This window comes from Amblyomma americanum, chromosome 10 (assembly GCF_052857255.1).
Source record: "Amblyomma americanum isolate KBUSLIRL-KWMA chromosome 10, ASM5285725v1, whole genome shotgun sequence".
Classification (NCBI taxonomy): Eukaryota; Metazoa; Arthropoda; class Arachnida; order Ixodida; family Ixodidae; genus Amblyomma; species Amblyomma americanum.
Window position 1 is genome coordinate 22,654,978 of NC_135506.1, and position 14,029 is coordinate 22,669,006.

Consider the following 14,029-nt stretch of genomic DNA (forward strand, 5'->3'; position numbering starts at 1 on the left):
AAATGCAAGTTTTGGACTCTAGTCAGTTTTGTGAATGCAATACCTCAACACCTATTGAAGACAGAGCAATAATTTTTTGCAGCATGAAATCAAGTAGGTATGTGATCTCATAATGTTGCAAGCAGATTATTTAATTTTTGCTTTGAAATTTTCCACAATGGCGCTTTCTATTGCCATTGTGTTGCCGTGTTTTTACCATTGAAATACAATGTGCAACAAAACAAAAATAAATCATCCAATAAAAATAATGCTTGCCACTTTATCTTCCTTATTCTTTCTAGTATCCAGCAAAGCATTAATAATAGGTGTGCGTTAAGTGGCTTTTCCCATTTTTTTTTGCAAACTTTGCAGCGTTGTTTGTAATTATCCTAAAAACTCATCAGTTCCCACAAAAACTAATTGCATCTTTGAAATCTGCAGAAAAATGACATGAGCATGCCGTTTCATTAATTTGGTTCGAAAGTAAGAAAAAATGCTCTTTTTTTTACTTTAGCAACCTTGCAAATGTAATCAGCCTAAGTATTTCTCCTAGCTTTAACATGTCTTGCTTTACGTGTTACAAACACATGTTGCTTTGCATGTTACATGTCACAGAAAGTGTCTGTGAATATGTCCACCACACTGGGGAAGAAACAAAGCTAACTGCCTGTGGCGGTGAGTTTCCGCTTGGCCGCTCTCCGCTCCTCGTCACGGGTCTTGCGTTCAGCGCCCTGCAATCATGCATGGAACACAGCAATCAGCATCTCATACACTGAAGAACTAGATTAAAAACACTGCGGTATTTTATTACAATGTAAATTCTATACTAAACGAGTAAAAGGAGTCACAATTTACAGGCATTTAGATAATAATCAGTGCACAAAAGGTTTTTGCAATAAAAGCATGAAAAGTAGAGTCTCACAGCACTTATTAGTTTATAACTAAAGCACTGAAGGTAGCATATCGCAGATGACAGCCCATATCATCTCAATGGAAGAAACACTGTCATGCCTACTCCTTGTCATGCATTTATGTTTGCCTGGAGATTGGTAACAGCTGAGAGGCAAACATATTTTGCTTGTGTTTTCCTTAGCTGCAAGGTAGTTCGCTTCTTTTGTTAAGGCCTCACATTTCCACATTTGCACAATGCATTAGTCTTATGTACACTGTGTCGCAGCTGTGAATACAGACTGCACACTCTTATGCAAACGTGCTAGAGAATGACTATTGAAGTTTGATTGCAGGCACACACAAAATGGTCTTTTGCATGTGGTTCAATGATCCTACCTAGGCATTGTGAGCATAATATTAAACACCTCCTGAATCATGATTTATTGCCCCATGCCACTTCCTCAAAGGCACACAACTCCAACAGTGCTAATCAAAGCCATGTGCAACATGTGTCATGCGCTGAATTATTGCGCTCACACTCCAGCGGCATGGGCAATAGGCCCAAGTCGTGTACCTGGAATATAATTTTCTGTCTGTGTCCTTTGTTCAAGCCCTACAGCTTGCATTTGGCAACCAGTGACATGGGAGAAAAGAAATGGGTGCAAGAAAGCTATGCTTGGCTCTTGTTTATAGCAATGTTTGGCCTTTGGCTCCGAGTCGTGAGGTGTGTGGACTGTTGGTGGCATACCTTGTCGCAGAAGACTTTGATTTGGCAGTAGCCTCGGTGGACTGGGGTGCAGCTTTCCCTGTATTCATCGTAGGTGTCGATTTGCAGGTGCAGAGGCAGACCCTACATGCAAAAGCAAGAGATATGATCGCATACATATTCACGATTTGATGCAGATGCTCGAGCATGTTTCTGTTTGCAAGCAAGCCACATATTTAGTCCAACATTTCTACAGGATATGATTGGTTCCATGAACCCCAAGAAATATTTATACATGCATTTCTGCACAACTGGCCCAAATGCAAAAACTGACCATGCGAGCAGTGAAAAAACAGTGCCCTCTGGCAGCGGATGTACAAGCATACTGCGAGGATGCACGTAGCAAATCCTGACAGCGCATCATAACCACTGCCTTACTTCTGGTGTTTGCTTGTCAGCTGTCTGGGAGAAGCAGCGCAATCTTTTCAAAGCCTGCGTGATCCTTTTTATTTTCAGGGCGCCTCTGTTAGATATCTCAGAGATATCTCAGAGGGATTGAACAGAAGCATGCTACAGTAGAATCCTGCTATTATATGTTTTTCATGGGGCTGCGCAAAAAAAAAAAAAAAAAACACACGCCAGCCGAAAAACACGTTCACTTCCGCACTGTTTTTGTGGCAGCTGCTTTAATCCTATACAATCCTTGTCTATTGGAGTCTACAAACTACATATTTTGAGCTGCAGGGGGCGAAGAAAAAAAAAGCAGATGACAGAAACAAAGGCTTCATAGCGACGATGGAACAGCACCGAATGCCACAGCAAAATTTGCGCCACCCTCAAGCATGCGGAGCATAGGTTTGAAGCAGTGTGTTGGAAGCCACCGAATGCATTGGCAGTCAACTGCCAATTAAGTGACCCACTTTGGGCATGCCGTGCATGCTAAATGCAGACTGTGAAAATGACGGCACGGGGTAAAGCACCAGCGCAAGGTAATGTACCATGCGGGAACACTGACAGAGTTGCTATGTAACAAATGAGTTTTTATTGCTCCGGTTTCTATGGAAGCTATACAACGGAGAGCCCGCTCACAACACAGAAGCAGGAAAAATGCAGCACCCGGAACATAACAGCTCCATTATACTCTATTTAGTGCAGCTAATGAAACACATTCAGACACCTGAAACTCTTAATGATTTTATGCGGTAAGGTTTGTCGGGTTTAACGCCTCGAAGTCGCATACAGGCTATGAAGGGCACACATAGCACATGAGCAGTTCTGTATTCATTTACAGATGTAATTTGCATGCAGACCCAACACGCCGGGTGTGGAAGTCACCGACGTCAGTTTGTAGCACTGGAGTATTGAAATCGTTAGCTATGTTTTCAAAAATAACACCAATCTTAGCAAAAAGATGTTTTGGGCAGTAGGCGTAAAATGTAACACATCTCACCTTGACGCCCTTTTGGTTACTGAAGTCTGTGCTAAGGCACTGCACAGCCACGTTCACCTGCAAAGCAAACATGCAAAAATTATAACACTTCAGGCGAATTCAGTGCAAACGGACACGTACATGAAGAAAGGATTGCCACAAGACTAAGCCAATGTCCGGAAACTAGAGATTTCACTGACAGAAGGAGCAATTTATACACTTGTATGTGAACAGTGCACGCAAAAAAAGAACATGAAGAAAAACATGTACTAAAGCAAAACCATATTCAAGGTGCAACATCATGTGCTACTCAAATGAACACCGTGTGCTCCTCAACAGCACCATACTACAGTAGAACCCCTAGGACTGCCAAAAATCGTTACTGATATCACGGTCTTTACTATATCAGTTGTTGGTGATGGCATGGCTCTGAGAATGCTCTCTGGTAATTGATTGGCTGCTTAATAAACACAGAGTTGGTTTATCAAAGAAACACTCACAAATACCTTCCATCCTGCTCTTATTGTCCCTTTATGTGATAATTATTTATTTTGAGTTATCACATTAAATTTATCACATTTTCAATTTTATTTATGCCTTGCGGAAGTACCGCATATTTGCACAAATACAATGCGCATATGAATACAACGCGAGTTTGATTTCATGTGAAAACAGAAGTTTAGTGTGAACATGGCGTCATTTTCTGCAGCCTCAGAGTGGTTTACGAGGCAATAGTTATAAGAGCGACACAGTCGAAGTGGCAGTGGTACGTAACCATCACGCAGTGGCGCCACCTGTCCTTTTCTTGCTGCCACTTCCTTGTGCTTCGCGCTGCCTTGCAGCGAATGTTCGCCCTTTTCTTCCCTTCACTGCATTTTAACTATCTTTCCTTTTTAAACAACCCGCGCCTCCCTCTTTCTCCGTTCATAGCTTGCTTTACTTTTTTTTTTTCTTGCGCGCCGCGCGCTTTGCCTCACGGCTTCAAGGGCTTTAAAAAGTTGGCTTCTCCTCACAGCTTTTGAGCTTGGTGGTGAAGCTATATCAAAAGGCACTGTTTTATGGTTTTGGTATGCATTTACTTCCGAATATCGGCCTCGCGTGCCGCGTTGTCATATTCCTCGAAAGGTACGTCGCCACAGCCAGACCCTCTTAACTATAGCCGTTTTATTTTAAAAAAATCTTTTCTATAACCGAAAAAAAAAAATGCACAGTTGTCTCGCTACTCTGTTTAGGGGATAAGATTTGGAAAAAGAAAGATGGAAGACAAAAAGTGCATAAAAAAAGGGCACAACAGAAACTAACTTTGGTCACAAATGCAGAGTGAATACATATATGTCGCTTTTCGTCTTGAGATGCCTCCGTGTTGCATACAGAAGTTCCTCAAGCAAAATTGTGTCATTCGAAATACTGATTCCTTTCAAGTTTCAACTGATACGTCAGCAACTACTAAACAAATACATTGCCTGCACAGACATTTTAACAGTCCTTCCTGCCATAGACATCAAACGAAGAGCAACATACCTTGGCGGGGCTGTCGAGGGGGTTCCAGTAGAATGCAATGGCATTGTGAGTGACTTCCTCAATTTGGCCTATAATGCCCATGCTGTTCTTTGTGTCTGCAAAAATTATGGTGAAAAAAAAAATCAACATACATGGTGAGGCATGACCCTGATCATTCTCACATGGTGGCTATAACAGGCACCCTTAACTTTTTAAAGTCCAATTTTAATTAACAATGTGCTTAATTTTCAAACTAACAAATGCTTCATCGCACAGAATGAAAATTTTTACGAAGTTTGTTGTGATAATTCTTCTCATTTTGTAGAATCCAATTTTTGATTGCTGTGACCCTGAAAAATTCAAACAAGCAAATAAAATTAATGGGTTTATAATATTATCAGGCACTTTTTCTGCTTAGTACATTCCTCCATTCTGTAACACTGACTATTCGCTGCTGCCACTTATTCTTTTCAGGAGCTCTAAGGGTGATTAGAGGTTTTTTTCTACTCTTGAATTCTACAAACAGAACAAAGCTCTGGAGCACGGCCACTAATAGTAACGGCACCTATATGCACCCTGTGATAAAATTTACGGCATCTCCAAGTTCAAATCTGACCACATAGAACCAGTCAAATGCACATAAGCAAAAAGTGGTGTACTACTTCATTCATTTGCAAGTTTGTGATTCATCAAGGGCACACATATGTAGCACATCAGCATCCATTGCAGCACACATCTTCAGCACATCCAATATGTTGAACTGCCTAATTTTTCTTTCATTGCTTGGCAAGATAAACTGCCACATAGATCACATATGTGTAGATTTTAAGTCTGCGCCTTGCCACCAATTTGACCAAATCCAAATTTTAAAAATTCTCATCCTTACAAAAAAAATATGACTTTCCAGCACAAAGAATATGAAGCAAATTCTCACAATTTGTCACAATATTAAGTAATAAAATCTAATAAAATAAACTGCACCTTCCTCAAACTTATGCCAGATGTCTGTTCAACATTACCTCAGGAGCTGGGTGATTACTATGTGCATATATTAAAATTAATATTTAGAATAAACAGCCAGCAAAAACAAATAAAGTCTGTCTGGTTCGTACAATAAAACACTTATTCCAAAATCAGAAGATCCGAATCGGCACTGAAACTGCCTCGAACGTCCTGTGGACATTTAGCACATCCATGGGATGTCCAAGGGAGTTTCAATGCCTATTGGGCTGGTGCAGGTGCAGACTGCAGCCAAATGTAAAAAGCACAGTTCGTTCAGATGAGCTTGGTTTGTGGTGCACGCGTAAGTCCCAAAATCTAAGAATTGAAGTGTTGTATTACTCACGTGACGTCTGCAATGCAGAAAACAAAAAAAACAGTAAGCTAAGTGTTAGTAGCTGAAGACAGCCAAAATTGCTCACATAAGTTTTTATTTGCTTGCTCTCTTGTTCATTAAGGACACACCCTGTAAATATATCACTTACCGGCATCGAGGATTCGTTGTTTGACACTGTGCTGCCGGCTATGCCAGAATTGCCAGGCTTTGATTTCATCTTCAGGAGACTTCTCCTCTCGGAACACAAGCATAATGAGGCTCTGAAAGATGCAAGAGACGAAGAAGTGAACTTTTGAAACTGTATTGTACGCTACATTCTTTCTGCCACTGCACTGATCCATTCCTCTTAACTGCCATCTATTAAAGTTCTCTCTTATATCTGTATTGCTTTAAGCAGTTATTTTAAAAAATCTGAAGGGTCTTTCACGTAATCTGCCACGAGCTTCAGCATCAGCTGTAAAAGGGGTCACGTTGTGTAAAGGTGCCGAAGATTGGTTTATTGGTTTATTGGGGTTTAACGTCCCAAAGCAACTCAGGCTATGAGGGACACCGTAGTGGAGGGCTCCGGAAATTTCGACCACCTGGGGTTCTTTAACGTGCACTGACATCGCACAGTACACGGACCTCTAGAATTTCGCCTCCATCGAAATTCGACCGCCGCGGCCGGGATCGAACCCGCGTCTTTCGGGTCAACAGCCGAGCGCCATAACCACTGAGCCACCGCGGCGGCTAAAATGGTGGGAGTCTCAGCGTTAGCTGTGGTGTACAGCTGTGGTGTACAGCTGTGGTGTACAGCTGTAGTGTACAGCTGTAGTGTACAGGTGCTGCCCAGCATTCTTCCAATTGAATAAGTCATGTTACATGGCCCATTAATGTGACTCTCATGCAATGACAAGGAATCTCGTGATCTTGCTATGTGTTGTCATTTAAAGCGGATGATGACCATGATATGCCGGAGCGATCTGGCATTAACAGCTAACGCTGTAGCAAAAAAATCAATTTGTACTTCAGGAATTAGAGCAGACAGAAAGTAGCTGGCAGTTAGAAAAAAAGACCTAATTGTACTCTCGAGAAGAGAGAAAACTACTCACCTTGACTGGGGTATTTCGAAGTGGCTTATCCTGGTCTGGGACATACTCGAGTGTAATACCATAGAACTGACCTGTTGGAAAACCGGACACATAAGCACCCGGCATGCCTGCATTTTTCTAGAAGCTATTCGGAAGCATGCCTCCAGCCTTCAAACCAGACTTCATCTAATGCAGGCTTTTTTCACAGCACTTCCACACAAAACTGGCACAGTAACTGTAGCTCACCCTTGTTGATGTATGTGATCCTGTCATCTTCCCTCCTTTGACTTGTTGAGATGGGAGACTCCAGGTAATACTTGAACCCTACATCGGATTGGCTGTGGGGTTGGGAACAGTACTGTGTCAGCAGTGTATAATTTATTCAAGCTTTATACAAAGCATCCTTCTAGGATGCTTTGGTAGTAGTAGTGTAGGACCCAGATATATATCGAATTAGAAAGGGATCGTGAAAGAATTCCGGCAGTTATATATATATATATATATATATATATATATATATGAATACAGTATTTTTTAGTCACCTGTTACATGACCTAGCCTAAGCACCAAGCCAACAGCTAAAACTAAAACATAACTAGCAGTTAGCAGTTCAGTCTCTGACAAATTTGAATGCCTAGACGAATATTGTACAGACAAACACCGCTACAACGAACGACGCTTCAACGAAACATTTCAGATTCCCCGTCAGCTAGCCATAGAAAACAATGCATACTAGTTCTCGCCACAACGAATTATCTTTTGAGGTGTGTTTCCGCTTCAACTTAATTTTTGTTCAGTGGAGATGGGCTTAACATTTATTTTACCACAAAACAAGCTTAACGTTACCCATCCGTACATTCATGGCATCTAATTTCACCAAAAACGCTTGCTTTAATCGATGGGTGCCCCATAGTGTGCCGAGTGCGAATGGGTGGCACCGTTCGATACTGTCCGTTATATCGTCCGTCATATCGTGCGATATCGTCCGTCATATTGACAGAGAAGCGCATGGGAGCCGGCCCGACGCAATGCGATTGTCCGGTGTTTCATTTGTGTTAGTGTGCTAGACTCGACGCCAGCATAGCAACGCCGTGCAGAAAGCGCAAGTTCCTTTCATTGGAGGATAAAGCACGCATAATCCGAGAGGCCTCAAGCGGGAGAAAGAAAGGTGACATTGCTGCGGATTTCTGCCTCTTCAGTAGCACACTCCAAAAGGAGCTAACTGATGAAGCAATAATTGAAGAGGCCCACCACAACGACACCTCGTCCAAAGATGAGAGCGATGTGCAAGATGCACCAGCCCTGCCGTCTGCATTGTGTGTGATGGACGCATCCGACACCATTCGTGCTTTCATTGGTGCGCATGACGACGACATCGCGATGCAGTTGTTGGCAGTGTGAAATTCGCACCACGACGCTCATGTCCACTAAAAGGACGCAAGCCAAGATGACCGAATTTTTTAGAAATAAATCATATTTTTGAACAGGGCAGTCAGATCTTAGTTTTCTGAGCTGATTTTGCCACAACAAAATTTTTCGCGCATTCCGTGAATTTCATTGTAGCGGGGTTCGACTGTATGAAGACCAACTAGATAGAGCTCAAGAGCCTAATTATTTTTGATTCCTTGTTGCAATAGTACAGGATGTTGATCTACCTGTGAAAATACAGCTTAGAAAACATCAAAATGTAAGGTTTATACTTCTATACTTCACAAGTAGTTACAAATCACACGTGAATGAAGAGATCCCTTCCATATAAGCTCTGACTGCATTCTTCACAGAGTTCTCAGCAGTTACACCATCGTTGAACTATGCTGCAGTTCTTTCAAGGGGGTCTGTAATAATTGAGCCACCTTCCCTTACCCTTAGCACGCACATGCATCACGTGACACTATGCACCCACGATTGGTTATCAGGAAATTAAACGCACGGTAACTGTCTCACTTCTTAGTGGACACGTCAAGGTACATTTGTCATAAGCTTATGAAATGCCTTCTTATTGCTGCTGACACATTGTCGCTTTCATGGCTTAGACCACTCGGTCACAAAACAAGCGCCGAGTAACACGCCTCCTTTTATTTTTTCATGCAGACGACTTCCGTGCCTTTCAGAGCGGCGTACCTGATGTATGAAACATAATACAGTGAGTGCGCGAGAACTACACCTAGCTTCAGCTTCACAACTGCCACGCCACCGTCTTGGTGCGGGGACATATCTGACTACGACTATATTCATCGCGAAATCATTTCACCCTGAAAAATATCCCGCACGAGTTCCCGTTCACGAGCGAAACTGCGCGAGTGCGATTGGGAACGCTTTTAGGCGCGAATGCTCTGGCCAAACTTGCCAATAAAAAAACGCATAAAAGCCCATTGTACTAGAAATAAATAGGATCAAAGTGCAAGTTTGGGCAAATTTGATGTGATGTTATCGAACCAGCTTGAGGATGTGGACGATAGGGCGCCCTGCTTCTTTGTTCGTCCACGTCCCTGTGCCAGTTTGATAACCGGCAATAAAGTTTAGACACACGAAAACAACTGTCACGCGACATTTCCACAACTTACATTTTTGGTATCTGGATCTTGTCGGCGTCAGATGCCCGGCCATATTCGTGCCAAGACCGCCGCATGGACTGAGAACTCCCGGGTCGGCTTCCGCTGCTTGCCGTGCCATTAGTTTGCTCGGGAGAGGCGAGTATCTGCGCTTGTGACAGCTCAGAGTAGTCAAAGATCTGCACAAAAGACAATCAGAAACGGTGTGGTCCCACGTCAAAGCACATTCGCGCATCGCCACAGCGAAAACGACGACGCATAACCAGTGCCATATGGTCTCCTCGTACAACCTGAACCAAACGGCGTGCCGTAGTACCAGGCGAAATGAGGACTACGCAATCTCCGGAGATGCCAGTTTTATTCTCCTTGGCTTCCATGTGCTTGTCACTATCGCCCACCTCGAGCACTCCGTCAGCTAAAACCAGAGTTTTCTCTACATTTTGTGCTTGTGAAAGTGGCCCATGCTTCTCCTGTCTCCACCGCTCCCGGTCGCCATGTGGCGGCGCTTTGCCAGCAGTGTTCGGCAGAGACCCTTATGCAGCCGCCGCAGATGGGCGATCAAATCGCGCGCGTGGGCAGAATTCAAGATCTGCGTCCCTCATGGCCTGAGTCACTTTGACAAGTTAAGCCCCCATAAACCAATATCCAAGGTCTTTGCGAAGTCCTCAGATAACGCTTATCTATCTTGGGGCTAAACACAGGCAAATATATCATTTCCAACCTCTGCGACATATACACTCCACCGGTATGAACATTTTAAAACTCTTAAACTGGCAAAACACGTCGAACACACGCCGGACACCTAGATCGTTCGTTGTATGGCACGGAGCTTTCTAAGCACAAAAAACTAGCTGCGGTTTAACTACTGCTGAACCTGGTTAGGCAGCGAAAGCTGTGCTGTATCGGGTAAGGTATGCAACTTCCTTTGCTTTCGAAGTTCCCGCTTTTCGTCGGTTTCAGCGCAGCTTCACACGCCCTCAAGGTCACTGAAAGTCAAAGCGACGCGGTCAGCGAAACTCGCGGAATATGGCGTAGTAAAGCTTTCGCTTTAAAATGAAGACAGAATAGAATCGAAACAGAATGGAATCCCAGCCCGCAGCTGTCACACAGGGTACCCACCTGCGGCAAGCTGGCCGAGTCCCTGGGCGTCATGGTGGCCTCGCCGATGCCCGAGTCTGGCGAAGGCAGGTCGACGGTGAGCATGCCGCTCTTGTATCCGTTCACGGCCGCCGAGCCGTTCTGGCGGATGTAGCGGTCCACGAAGCCCTGCTCCGGATCGGCGTAAGCAGCGCCGGCCGCTCCGCCGCCTGCAGCCACGGCCGCTGCCACCAGGTGCTGTTGCCGCACTGCCTGCTGGACATACTGGTCATTGCCCGTGGTTGTACCCGTCGCATAGTAGTCCACTGCGCCGGGCCTGTGGAGCGAGTAGGGGCTTTGTGATTTCCTGCTTACTTCTGCTTTTTACAGGCTTATGCACTCACAAGTGAGCATTCTACTCTGCTTCTAATTGCCCAATGTCCTGGGACAACATGGCATCGTACAGGTCCCCCATCATGAAAGAGAACAATCAGTTTGCACAAAGAGATTACTTTTTTCTTATTTCTCTACTAATGTTGAGAGTGACAGTTAGATATTATATGCCAAGAGAAAAACTAGTTAGGAAACAGAAAAATGCATACTTGTCACACATTATTATGCACTAATTATTATTATTAATCTAACGCTCAAACTTTCTTCCCTTTCATTTTGGAGGAACAGGTGTACGTAAGATTGGCATTGTTGAAATATTGAGCACGACCCTCCAACAGGCCTCGCAGACTGCCGAAGGATCATGACAGACTCATTCATTCATTCATTGGTGGACAGAGAAGCGCGGGCAGTTCGCTTCGCAGCAATAAAGCCCGTAACTTCCCGCAACTTCTGGGTTGCAAAGAATTCTTCCGCGCAATTGCTGCCACTTGAACCCACAGGCCCAGTACAGGCCCTTCATTCATTCCCTCGAGGCGTGTTTTACATGTCCCACCAGAAGCAAAGCAGCTATCGCGCTTTTCCTTTCTTCTTGACCTCCTCTTTTTCCCAAGCCAGCAGCTATTGCAGAGCATAGTAACAGCAGTAAGCAAAAGGTGCCCGTGTGCTGTGCAATATCAGTGCACATTAAAGACCCCCAGGTGGTCGAAATTATTCCAGAGCCCTCCACTACGGCACCTCTTTCTTCCTTTCTTCTCTTAGTCCCTTGTTAGCTTGTGTTGGTATTGCTACGGCAACACGCACCACCTAACGGCAAGCGGAGGAAGCAACAGGAAGTGTTCTCACCCTAGCGTTGTCTTCGCGGGGAGGCGCGCACGACAGAGCGGGTCGAGCGTTCGTGCCACATGGATGCGCTCATCGAGGCCGTCATGTAATCCAGCTAATCCTTCATTAAATGTTGTTGTTTGAAGATTTGGTCGTGTCTATCATGTGCACCAAGGCTGACACCCTCCTTTATCCCTCCCCTTATGGCGCGATTCAGGTATCCGCCGATATGCGAGACAGATACTGCACCATTTCCTTTCGGCAAAACCAGTTTTCATTTTCAGCACGCGCTAAAGGTACCCAGGTGATGAAATTCTTTCACCCTTTCCTCGTGGCGCGACTGAGGTTTCCATAGCAAAGATAGACAGTTACTTCGTCTTTCCTTACCTGAAAACCGATTTTCATTGTCATTAGTAGCAGTAACCTTTGTTCAAAATGAGGCAGCGATGGAAGGGACCTCTAATCCAAGGTTTCGAGAGCTAATTCGTGGTCATAACTCGTAACCAGAACAGACTGGTCTTCGGTGTAAGTTCCACGGGTCAGCCGCACCAGTCTTCCTGCCCTGCACTTTATTCTAGTGACACTACCGAGCACGCATGTCAGCGCGGAGTCACCTGTAGTATTCGGTGGCGGCCGAGTAGACGGGCCTGGACGGGCTACTGCCACCCGAGAAGGTGCTCGTGGTGAGCACGCTGAACAGATCTCCACCGTAAGGCTGTGCTGGCTGGACGGTGGCGAAGACGGGTGAGTAAGGACTCTTGGGCTCCATCAGGTCATCCGACTTGGGACCCTCGACGGCCTCCTGCTTGATGACCACGGTGGCGGACACCTCCTCGGCTTTGGGCTCACCGCTCAGTGCCGCGCCCACCAGGTCGCCACCGCCTCCGGCGTCCTGCACCTCGGCTTTGGGCAAGAACAGGTCTTCCTGGTGCGACGCTGCGATAGCCGCCTGCACCGTGGTGGGCGACACGTGGCCAGCCTTCACAGGCGGCGAGGAGGAGGTCGTGGCCGGGACGGACACGGCGTGCCTGCAACGATCCATGCCGTCGGTGGTTGTCGCGAGGTCGCATTAGCCACAATGGAGAGCAATACAATGCTGCCACTGTAGTGGTGAAAAAGGTAGATTGCAGACTTGACTAAACCTGAGCTGAAAGAAACACGTCTTCACCACCGTCAGCCTAAAGACCGGATAGCGAGGGCCTCTCCTGAGCTTTCTTTTCTCCGTGATTAAACCGTCCCGTGCCAGTTGTGGCCACCCTGTACTCACAGATTCATCCACCACACTGAGTTACTGCAGGTCCACTGATATGCATTTGCATGCTCTTGAAATGCGCTCCATTACCCCTTCACTCCGTGTGGGGAAAATATATCTTGAAAAAAGTGGTAGGGTTTTAGTGTAGTTAAACTGAGTAGATGTGCGAAAGCATGTGTTCATTCTTCGCCTCTTTTTTTCTGGCATCTGAATTTGCACGCAATCGCATTTCTCGCTCTTCGTCTTCTCACCCACTCTCCACCCGGCGGCATCTTGGCGCGATGCTCCACCGATCTGACCCAAGCTCCCTCCCATTGGCTGCAGCTTGCGTGACGCACCCCCCAACGGACCAGTGTTATGCTGAGGCTTCACATAAGATTCTTGATTGAGTTGGACCTCGTTAAGTTGAGCTTTTTCACTCAAAATCCCTGCGGGGAACACTCAGATGAGCGGATGCTGAATGCGGGCAGGTGCAGAACTGCAGGCGAAGTCTACGCGACTACCTTCTAGCCCCTGGCGAGTGCCCGCGTATGTACTCACGTCCATATCTCGGGGGGCAGGGTGACTGAGGCCTGCTGGAGTTGCTGCTGCTGCTTGAGGGTGCCGGTGCCATAATCGAACAGGATCGCCTGCTCCTCGCTCATGTTGAGCATGGCCGTGGTGGCTGCCGTCAGCGGGTGGTCGTAGTAGGCGCGCCACGCAGTCGCCGCTGTCACGCCGCCGGCCTGCCCGTTGGCAGCCGCTGCTGCCACCGCTTCACCGTCCTGCAACACGGGAGGGGGAGGGGAGTTAATTGAGGGTATGTACAGTGGTCGACAGACCTGTCTAGAGCGCTCGAACTCCATGCCGTCTGAACTCCGCAGCGTGCAGAGCGACGTCTAGTGGCAGCGCCTGGTTCGATAGCGCAGGTCTGGTGCTCAGACGATACTCAAAGACGTGCTATCTCGAAGCAGGCGCTGCCGTCACTCTATGCGCTGTGGAGTGCAGACGGCACGGAGTTCAAGCGCTCTAGACAAGTCTGC

General features: G+C 46.0%; 1 protein-coding gene across 5 annotated transcripts in view; it reads right to left on the reverse strand.

Annotated features, from left to right (window-relative positions):
• Positions 1-14,029, reverse strand: part of grh (grainy head) — a 143,018-nt gene that overhangs the window by 15,202 nt on the left and 113,787 nt on the right. For 4 of the 5 annotated variants that reach the window (XM_077640672.1, XM_077640671.1, XM_077640669.1 and 1 more), the window contains 11 exons: positions 13,548-13,771; positions 12,370-12,783; positions 10,583-10,877; positions 9,476-9,642; positions 7,158-7,249; positions 6,933-7,003; positions 5,990-6,101; positions 4,527-4,621; positions 3,027-3,083; positions 1,619-1,720; positions 644-710 (listed from right to left, as the gene is read on the reverse strand). In XM_077640672.1, the coding sequence (XP_077496798.1) occupies positions 644-710; positions 1,619-1,720; positions 3,027-3,083; positions 4,527-4,621; positions 5,990-6,101; positions 6,933-7,003; positions 7,158-7,249; positions 9,476-9,642; positions 10,583-10,877; positions 12,370-12,783; positions 13,548-13,771 (1,696 nt within the window). The remainder of the gene's footprint in view (positions 1-643; positions 711-1,618; positions 1,721-3,026; positions 3,084-4,526; positions 4,622-5,989; positions 6,102-6,932; positions 7,004-7,157; positions 7,250-9,475; positions 9,643-10,582; positions 10,878-12,369; positions 12,784-13,547; positions 13,772-14,029) is intronic. The other variant, XM_077640670.1, reaches the window with a different exon arrangement.